Source organism: Arachis ipaensis, chromosome B02 (assembly GCF_000816755.2).
Source record: "Arachis ipaensis cultivar K30076 chromosome B02, Araip1.1, whole genome shotgun sequence".
Classification (NCBI taxonomy): domain Eukaryota; kingdom Viridiplantae; phylum Streptophyta; class Magnoliopsida; order Fabales; family Fabaceae; genus Arachis; species Arachis ipaensis.
The window spans coordinates 30,456,587-30,467,383 of record NC_029786.2 but is presented as its reverse complement, the minus strand read 5'-3'; the positions used below and the strand labels follow the sequence as shown (position 1 = coordinate 30,467,383).

Here is a 10,797-nt window from a genome sequence, read left to right as displayed (position 1 = left end):
TGTTATTTACATTCCCGCCATTTTATTTTCTGCAACTCTCAACCCAAATTCTAGATTCGCTCAACTAGAACATTCTTCTAATTAAATTTGCTTGATCAATCAATCCCTGTGGGATTCGACCTCACTCTATTGTGAGTTTTTACTTGACGACAAATTCGATACACTTGCCGAAGGAAATTTGTTGAGAGACAGTTTCCACCCGCATCAATAGTAGTTTATCAATCTCCTCATGCTAAGCTCAAGAGAAGCTATAAAGGAGGTGAAGAGGAATGGTAGAGTTTATGAAATGCAACCTATCTATATGAATGCAACTAAATGCAAAATGCTTTTACCTACTTGGTTAAAAGTAAATCGTTATCTCTAAGAATAAATATGAATGGGATTTCACTAATTCAAATAAAAAAAAATGAAGTACAAATAGACTTGTAAGAAGAAAGCTCATGAAAGCCTAGAACAAAGAATCGAGCATCGAACCCTCACCAGAAGTGTATACACTCTAATCACTCAAGTGTTTAAGGTTCGATTCTCTCAATTCTCTACTAACGTTGATTTCTAAGGCTTGCTCTTCTTCTACCAATCAACAAAAATTTAATGCACAAATACACATATCAAGAGGTCTTTTAAGGGTTGTAATGGGGTTAAGGTCAAGGTAGGAATGTATTTGGTCAAGTGGACTAAAATCTGAATCCTTAATTAACCTAAACTTTCCAGCTAACTTAAGACAATCCATGTAATCAGAATATAAAATCTAACTACCCATTAACTATGTTTACCATATATTCATGCATCCGAATTTGAGTAAAGCACATATGCATTGCTATCACCATTTACTTTGGGGCATTTTGTCCCCTTTTTATTTTTTGCTCTTTTTTTTTCTTTTTTTCTTTTTTTCTTTTCTTTTTAATTTTCTTATTTTTCTCAATGCATATGATTAAGGTATTGAATGCATGAACATATCCTCAATATTTTTTTTACATTTTCACAAAAAAATCTAACATACTCAATTCCCAAACCAAATATTGCCAAATCCAACTTTCCCACACTTAAATCATGAGCACTTTCACTAGTCTAAGCTAACCAAGGATTCAAATTAAGGTCATTCATTATTTTTCACTTAGAGTTAATGATGAGCTAAAGTAAAGAATAAATGGGGTAAAATAGGCTCAACATTGGTTTGCAAAGGATAATGAAAGGGTAAGGCCATATGGGTATGTGAGCTATAGTGAAACAAAGGCCTCAATCACGTAAGTGTATGCATACATCAAATAATGAAAATATAGAATCAAGCAAGACAGATCACAATTTTAGAGAGAACAACACACACCAAAACAAAGTATTGGTTGATAAAATACAACCAATCAAATAGGCTCAAAAATCTGACTGGGTTTGTGTGTTCGAGCTCTAAATCATGTTCTAAAATAAAATTTTTCAAGCAAGTTTAACAAAAATTTTAATTCAAATAAGTGAAATGCTCTAAAACAGTTTCTTGGAATAGAATTCATCACTTCAACCAAGTAGTACATACATGCAAGCAACTAACTACACATGCAATCTATTATGCAATGCAACAACTAATCTAACAAAGAAAATTAAACATTGGTGTTGAAAAGAAAGAAACTAACCCACGGTTGAAGTCTGCCCAGTTCTATGCGAGAAATAGTGAATACAGTCAAAAACCTTAGAAAAATATTAGAAATGGAAAACCGAGCGTTAATTTTAAAGGTTTGGCCCAAAGTTGGGCCGAACGGGCTAAAAACGCTAACGGTTGGACTGGGCCCAAGTTGGGCCCAAGCCCAACATATATAAGCACTTAAGTAAACCCCGCCCCCCTTCAGCCACATAAACAACAAAACACAGCTGAAGTGAGGTTGAAGAAGAGAGTGAGGGTTCCAATAAAACACTATTTACCTACAAAATCAATTCGCGATATCTCGAGCTATGGTGCTCCGATTCGCATGTCGTCAGCGGCTACGCAAAGCTCTTGCCGAGCTTGTCACTTCTAGATAAGCCTTGTAGTAAGTTTCTCGAGATTCTCTGTCCAGTTTCCTGCCCTAAAAATTTCGAGTTTTGGGTTTTGAATTAAGTGAGATTTTGTGATTTTGGGGTGTTTAGGTACACTCTAGCCTTTTATTACCATTGGGTTTGGCTTCTAAAACTGTTAGGAAAGGTAAGAGGTCTTAAAATCTTGTGAAATTTTAATTATGATGAGCCCTAGGTTGATTAGTTATGATTTGTGTGTATATAGTTTGATTATTGTGAGTTTGGAAGCCTTTGGAATTAAGTTGATGCTTGTTTGAGTTGATTGGTAGCTTGGATTGTGGTTGAAAGCTCAACTTGTGCTCATTTTTTATTTTTGGCATATTGGGAACCGGCCAAGGTATGGTATCGATTTTCTCTATGTAATATATAATATTCATGGACACTTAGGCTAGTGACCCATAGGATAGGATTGGATTGGATTGGGTTGGTTGAGATATGATGAATGATGAATGATGAATGATGAATTGATGAGCTTTGGCTATGTTGATGGAAGTTTTGTATGATAATGTATGATGATTTGATGATTTGGAATGTTGATAAATTGCAATGTTGATGTTGGTAGCATGATATTGGAGATTTAGCTTGAAATTGATTATAATGATGGTTGGTAAGGGTGAATTGATATTTGATTGATGTATTGGTGAAAATATGAGTGTATTACCATGTATTTGATAATGAGAATTGATGATCTCATAAGGTGGAGGGGTGAATTGAGGAATGGCAAATGGTAAGGTTTGATGTGGGATGGAGTTAAAGTGGTTTTGGTTGGTTTGAATTGTGAAAATTGGGAAATTGGTAGCTTGTGAACTTTTGGTAAAATGAAAATTTTAGTGAACTTCCAATTAATCATATCTTGAGCTACCTTTCTTAAAATTCAATGCCTTTTATACCAAATGAAAGATGATTGAACAAGCTTTAAAATGGTTTAAGTTCTGTGAAAATCCGATTTTGGTAGAGGAAGATATGATTGTGGGAAGTTTGGTGTCAAAATCTGAAATTCTGCAAAGTTACAGAATTTTGTGATTTCTGGTATGTGCGCACGTACACCCCTATGAAAATTTAAACATGTGCGCATGCACAGCGCTGTGCGTACACATACGCAGGGAAGGCTTCCTGTTTAGAGCGCTAGCACAGCTTGTGCGCGCACATAACCAATGGAGTTTTACAACCTGTGCACACACACAGCCCTGTGCGCATGCACAAGTTGGGAAGGGTAGTCTGTTGAGGGTGCTAGTACAACTTGTGTGAGCGAACAGAATTACAAACTTTGGTGCCTGTGCGTACGCACACCTTTATGCGTACGCACACGTTTTGAAATTTTCTCAGGGCGTGCGCACGCACACCCTTATGCTTACGCACATGCCCTGTTTTTCAAACTTAAACTTTGTTTTCAACTATTTCACCTTCCAACAAGCTTGTCAACTTCTGTGACACCATTTTAAGATTTTTGGGCTTATTTTCGGGCATTAAAACATGGGAAAAGTCTTAGGAGAATTTATTTGGTATTTCTTTGAAAAGTTAGAGAACGGAGGCTAGGTTTCTCATGTACTGAGGATGGGTTTGAGGGACCGAGAAGGGAAAAAGATGTTTGAATTGAGAAAGTGACGAACTAATGAGTTCAGAATGGAAATGTTGAATTTGACAGTGGTTGAGATGAGTCGAGGACTCAGAAAGAGATGATGGATCCATGATATACTGAAAATGTTTTCTGAAAAACCACTGATGTATCATTTTATACTGAGATTGTTGAAACGCTATGCACCCTGCAGGGACGGTGGTTAATCCCGCCTGTCGAGGTAGCGGCGGCGTAGTAAGGACGGTGGTTAATCCCGCTTACGTTGAGATGTAAGGTCTGTGGCAAGAGTATCCCGCTCGCATCCCTTCGGGTCAATAGAGTGTACAGGCACAAAATCCTGGACGGTGATCCGAGCACCATTTCTCGGGGGTTCCCAATGATGACTCTGAAGGGCAGCATCTCCATGGAGATGTGTCGGGTTGGCAGTTGAACCGACAATGTGATATCACAGCCAATAGGATTTGCATTCATCATGTGCATCTTCTAATTGCTTGTTTGCTTTGCCGACTTGTAATTGTATGCCTAAATTGTATAACATGTCTACTTGCTTACTTGAATTACTTGCCTTATATGCTTCTACTTGTGTTTTACTTGCATTGATATTACTTGTGCTTTCTACTGGGATTGAGGAGGTTCGGAAGGTAGTGGCGATGGGATCGCATGGAGGATAGGTTGTGAAGGCTGTGGGACAGCAGAGGACTGTTAGAGACTTTTTGGAGGTGTTCCCAGAAGATATTCCTGAATTTCCACCTCAGAGGAAAATTGAATTTGCGATTGAATTGGTACCGGGAGCAGGACCAGTGTCGATTGCGCCGTATCAAATGGCTCCGATAGAGCTGTCTGAATTGAAAACTCAGTTGGAAGATCTTCTGGACAAGAGGTTCATTCGACCGAGTGTATCTCCGTGGGGAGCGCCAGTTTTATTGGTGAAAAAGAAGGATGGAGGAATGCGACTGTGTGTGAATTACCGACAGTTGAACAAAGTGACTGTGAAGAACAAGTACCCACTGCCAAGGATAGATGACTTGATGGATTAATTGCAAGGAGCTGGAGTGTTTTCCAAGAGCGATTTGAGATCCGGTTACCATCAGATAAGGGTGAAGGAGGATGATATCCCTAAGACTGCATTTAGGACGTGCTATGGACACTACGAGTTTCTAGTGATGTCCTTTGGGTTTACGAATCCACCTGCTGTTTTCATGGATTACATGAATAGAGTCTTTCGTCCCTTTTTGGACAAATTCGTGGTGATTTTCATAGATGACATCTTAGTTTATTCCAAGATGGCAAAGGAGCATGAGGAACACTTGAGGATTGTGTTGCAAATCTTAAAAGAGTGGAAATGGTATGCTAAGTTGTCGAAGTGTGAGTTCTGGAAGGAGGAAGTAAAGTTCTTAGGTCACGTGGTGAGCAAGGGAGGCATAGCCGTAGATCCTTCGAAAGTAGAGGCGGTGATGGAATGGAAAAGACCAACGACAGTGACAGAAGTTAGGAGCTTCTTAGGATTAGCCAGATATTACCGGAGATTTATTGAAGGATTTTTCCGGATAGCACTGCCGATGACTAAGTTGTCAAGGAAGGAAGTGCCTTTTGTGTGGACGTCAGAGTGTGAAGAAAATTTTCAAACTTTAAAGCAGAAGTTAACTTCAGCGCCTATTTTGATTTTACCGGAATCGCATGACCATTTGAAGTATATTGTGATGCTTCTTTGAAAGGTTTGGGTTGCGTGTTGATGCAACACCGGAATGTGGTGGCTTACGCATCACGTCAGCTGAGACCGCATGAGGTAACTTACCCAACTCATGACTTGGAATCCATGGCGATTGTGTTCGTATTGAAGATTTAGAGACGCCACTTGTACGGAGTGAGGTTTAGCGTCTATTCTGATCATAAGAGTCTTAAATACATCTTTGATCAGAAAGAGCTCAATATGCATCAGAGGAGGTGGATGGAACTTTTAAAGGATTATGGTTTTGAACTAAGTTATCACCCTGGAAAGGTGAATGTGGTAGCAGATGCATTGAGTCAAAAGTCCTTGACAATTGCTTGGATGAGAATCAAGGAAGAGGAGCTAGTGGATAAGTTTGTGGATCTTAAGCTAGATATTGGTGAAGTTGCCGGAAGAGATTGCTTGAATCAGTTGCAGATCTCAAGTACATTTAAAACAGAGATTCAGAAGGCTCAGCAAGATAAGAAAAAGCTTTAGCAGTTATTTCAACCAGTTGGTGAGAAGAGGCATGGAGAGTTTACTAAGGATGATGAAGGGTTGTGGAGATACAAGGGGAGAATTTGTATACCGGATGTCTGGAGTTTGAGGCAAGATTTTTTGTCAGAAGCTCACAACAGTGGGTTTTCTATTCATACTGGAAGTACAAAGATGTATTATGACTTAAAGAAGATGTTCTGGTGGCCTGGGATAAAAGGTGATGTAGCTACAGTGGTATCCAAGTACCTGATGTGTTAGAAGGTGAAGATAGAGCATCAAAAACCGTCAAAAATGCTACAGCCACTTGAGATTCCTCAGTGGAAGTGGGAAGGAATTGAGATGGACTTTGTGACCGGATTACCAAGGACTAGGTCGGAATTTGATGCAGTTTGGGTGATCGTGGATCGCTTAACCAAATCCGCTCATTTTCTGCCTATTCAAGTGAACTGTTCTATGGAGGAGTTGGCGAGATTGTACATCAAGGAGATAGTAAGGTTGCATGGTGTGCCATCGAGCATAGTGTCAGACCGTGATCACCGATTCACGTCAAGGTTTTGGAGAGATTTTCAAAAATCTTTCGGTACGAGGCTATGTCTCAGCACCACATATCATCCACAGACGGATGGACAGTCGGAAAGGACTATTCATACATTAGAAGATATGCTGAGGGTGTGTGTATTGGATTAACCTGGAAGTTAGGACCGTTACATGCCATTGGTGGATTTTGCGTACAACAATAGCTTTCATACGAGCATTGGGATGGCTCCGTATGAAGCCTTGTATGGGCGGAAGTGCCAATCTCCACTTTGTTGGTATGAAACCGGTGAAGCAAGTGTTTTGGATCCTGATTTGGTAGCAGAGACTACTGAGAACATTAAGAAGATTTGTGCAAGGATTTTGACTGCGCAGAGCCGACAGAAAAGCTATGCAGATCAGAGAATGAAACCATTAGAATTTGAAGTGGGAGAACACGTATTTTTGAGGGTTACACCGACAACCGGGATTGGAAGAGCGATTAAAACTAAGAAGTTGAATCCGAGGTTCATTGAACCGTTTGAGATTCTGAGGCGATTCGGGCTGGTGGCGTATCAAGTAGCTTTGCCACCGCACTTGTCTAATTTGCATGACGTATTCCACGTATCACAACTCCTTAAGTATACGTCGAATGGGGCTCATGTGTTAGAGCCTGAGTCGGTCGAGTTGAGGGAGAACTTGACATTTCAAGTAACACCGGTGCGTATCGACGACACTAGTGTGAAGAAGCTGCGAGGAAAAGAAGTTTCATTGGTTAAGGTTGCTTGGAAGAGAGCAGGAGTCGAAGAGCATACATGGGAATTGGAGTCCGAGATGCGAAAGGATTATCCCGAGCTATTCTCAGGTAATCACTAAATTTTGAGGGAAAAAATTTCTTAATAACTGCCAAATTAGTTAATTAATATTGCCCAAATTAGGTTCCGAAAATTTAGAGTGAGAATTTGAGGATTTAAATATGATTTTTGGACTCAGTAGGTTTTTCTGAGTCAGAAAATGTATTTTCTGTAAAAAACCGAGAAAACCCGCAGACCGGCAGCTGAACTGGTTGGACTGGTTCAAGTCTACCCGATACTGTGCGAGAAATAGTGAAGACAGTCAAAAACCTTAGAAAAATATTAGAAATGAAAAACTGGGCGTTAATTTTAAAGGTTTGGCCCAAAATTGGGCCGAATGGGCTAAAAACGCTAACAGGTTGGACCGGGCCCAAGTTGGGTTCAAGCCCAACATATATAATCACTTAAGTGAACCCCCCTTCAGCCACATAAACAACAAAACACAGCTGAAGTGAGGTTGAAGAAGACAGTGAGGGTTCCAATAAAACACTATTCACCTACAACTTCAATCCGCGATATCTCAAGCTACGGTGTTCCGATTCGCGTGCCGTCAGTGGCTACGTAAAGCTCTCGCCGAGTTCGTCACTTCTAGCAAAGCCTTGTAGTAATTTTCTCGAGATTCTCTGTCTAGTTTCCTGCCCTAAGAATTTCGAGCTTTGGGTTTTGAATTAAGTGAGATTTTGTGATTTTGGGGTGTTTAGGTACACTCTAGCCTTTGATTACCATTGGGTTTGGCTTTCAAAACTGTTGGACAAGGTAAAAGGTCTTAAACTCTTGTGAAATTTTAATTATGATGAGCCCTAGGTTGATTAGTTATGATTTGTGTGTATATAGCTTGATTATTGTGAGTTTGGAAGCCTTTGGAATTGAGTTGATGCTTGTTGGAGTTGATTGGTAGCTTGGATTGTGGTTAAAAGCTCAACTTATGCTCATTTTGGGTTTTTGGCATATTGGATATCGGTCAAGATATGGTTTCGGTTTTCTCTATGTAATATATAATATTCATGGACATTTAGGCTAGTGACCCATAGGATAGGATTGGATTGTATTGATTGTTTGGTTGGTTGAGATATGATGAATGATGAATGATGAATTGATGAGCTTTGGCTATGTTGATGGAAGTGTTGTATGATAATGTATGATGATTTGATGATTTGGAATGTTGATAAATTGCAATGTTGATGTTGGTAGCATGATATTGGAGATTTAGCTTGAAATTGATTATAATGATGGTTTGTAAGGGTGAATTGATATTTGATTGATGTATTTGTGGAAATATGAGTGTATTACCATGTATTTGATAATGAGAATTGATGATCTCATAAGGTGGAGGGGTGAATTGAGGAATGGCAAATGGTAAGGTTTGATGTGGGATGGAGTTAAAGTGGTTTTGGTTGGTTTGAATTGTGAAAATTGGGAAATTGGTAGCTTGTGAACTTTTGGTAAAATAAAAATTTTAGTAAACTTCCATGAATCATATATTGAGCAACCTTCCTTGAAATTCAATGCTTTTTATACCAAATGAAAGATGATTGAATAATCTTTAAAATGGTTTAAGTTCTGTGGAAATCCGATTTTGGTAGAGGAAGATATGATTATGGGAAGTTTGGTGTCAAAATCTGAAATTCTGCAACGTTTCAGAATTTTGAGATTTCTGGTATGTGCGCACGCACACCCCTGTGAAAAATTAAACCTGTGCGGACGCACAGTCCTGTGCGTACGCACACACAGGGGAAGGCTTCCTGTTTAGAGCGCTAGCACAGCTTGTGCGCGCACATAACCAATGGAGTTTTACAACCCGTGCGCACGCACAGCCCTGTGCGCACGCACACATTGGGAAGGGTAGTCTGTTGAGTGCGCTAGCACACCTTGTGCGAGTGAACTGAATTGCAAACTTTGGTGCCTGTGCATACGTACACCTCTATGCGTACGCACACTTTTTGAAATTTTCTCTGGGCGTGCGCACGCACATGTCCTGTTTTTCAAACTTAAACTTTGTTTTCAACTATTTCGCCTTTCCAACAAGCTTGTAAGCTTCTGTGATACCATTTTAAGATTTTTTGGCTTATTTTCGGGCATTGAAACATGGGAAAGGTCTTAGGAGAATTTATTTGGTATTTCTTTGAAAAGTTAGAGAACGGAGGCTAGGTTTCTCGTGTACTGAGGATGGATTTGGGGGACTGGGAAGGGCGAAAGATGTATGAATTGAGATAGTGTCGAACTAATGAGTTCGGAATGGAAATGTTGAATTTGACAGTGGCTAAGATGAGTCGAGGACTCGGAAAGAGATGATGGATCCATGATATACTAAAATATTTTCTAAAAAACCACTGATGTCTCATTTTATACTGAGATTGTTGAAACGCTATGCGCCCAGCAGGGACAGTGGTTAATCCCGCCTATCGAGGTAGTGGCGGTGGCGTAAGAACGGTGGTTAATCCCGCTTACGTTGAGATGTGAGGTCTGTGGCAAGAGTATCCCGCTCGCATCCCTTTGGGTCAATAGAGTGTGCAGGCACAAAATCCTGGACGGTGATCCGAGTACCATTTCTCGGGGGTTCCCAATGATGACTCCGAAGGGCAACATCTCCATGGAGATGTGTCGGATTGGCAGTTGAACCGACAATGTGATATCACAGCCAATCGGATAGGCATTCATCATGTGCATCTTTTAATTGCTTGTTTGTGTTGCCGAATTGTAATTGTATGCCTAAATTGTATAACATGTCTACTTGCTTACTTGAATTACTTACCTTGTATGCTTCTACTTGTGTTTTACTTGCATTGATATTACTTGTGCTTTCTAATAGGATTGAGGAGGTTCGGAAGGCAGTGGCGATGGGAGCACATGGAGGATAGGTTGGTGAAGGCTGTGGGACAGCGGAGGACTGTTAGACTAGTAAATCCCTTAAGTTAGATTACCCCTTAAGTTATGTTAAGTTTTTAAGTTATGTTAAGGTTTTATATATGCTTTACTGTTTTTAATTATGCCTTAAGATTGAATCTTGTGATGGATATGAAGTCTAGGATTGCTTTTGGCATCCTGGGGTCTTATATCTTACATCACTGGGGACTGTTACCATACTGAGAACCTCTGGTTCTCATACTATATTCTGTTATTGTTTTTCAGATGCAGGTCGCAACCCACCTCGGTGAGCTGTTTGGATGGTACAGAAGCAGAGGATCATGATACTTTTTGGGGTCTTTTTTATTATTTTGTTTACATATCTCTCACTTTAGTATCTTGCTTTTGCCTAGAGGCTTGTATTGAGAGAGAAAACCTTGTATAAGCTATTTTAAACTTCAGATTCTATTTTGTCTGTATATATGGCTAGCCGGCTTAAACTCCGTGAGCCGAGGCTAGATTCTTATGATATTAAACTCTTATCTTTTGTTATATTATATCTATATCTTGTGCTTTATGTTAGTAGCTCCGTTAGTATATTTTGCCCTTTTCAAATCCTATTTTTGAGTTATATCCTTCATCTGGCTTCTAGATTATATTAATTCTTTCTATATAGTATATGTATGAGCTTTAGAACTGTCGTAACCTTTGATTAACCTTTGCTTTACGATGCGAGGTAAGGCTTAAGCTAATTAGGGTGTTAG

General features: G+C 39.6%; 2 protein-coding genes across 2 annotated transcripts; both read left to right on the top strand.

The window, feature by feature from the left end:
• On the top strand, positions 4,900-5,328 carry LOC107627129 (uncharacterized mitochondrial protein AtMg00860-like). The gene has a single exon (XM_016329990.1). The coding sequence runs from the start codon at positions 4,900-4,902 to the stop codon at positions 5,326-5,328; it is 429 nt and encodes a 142-aa protein (XP_016185476.1).
• On the top strand, positions 6,582-10,344 carry LOC107627128. The gene is made up of 2 exons (XM_016329989.1): positions 6,582-7,200; positions 10,319-10,344. Exons 1-2 carry the CDS (start codon positions 6,582-6,584, stop codon positions 10,342-10,344), a joined length of 645 nt encoding a protein of 214 aa, XP_016185475.1.

What these genes read in the sequence shown, in the direction of transcription:
- LOC107627129 (XM_016329990.1), top strand. Translation starts at nt 4,900, where the DNA reads ATGGCAAAGGAGCATGAGGAACACTTGAGGATTGTGTTGCAAATCTTA.
- LOC107627128 (XM_016329989.1), top strand. Translation starts at nt 6,582, where the DNA reads ATGGCTCCGTATGAAGCCTTGTATGGGCGGAAGTGCCAATCTCCACTT. An exon ending in TTATCCCGAGCTATTCTCAG is followed by an intron (nt 7,201 to 10,318) that starts GTAATCACTAAA and finishes ATTGTTTTTCAG; the next exon opens with ATGCAGGTCGCAACCCACCT.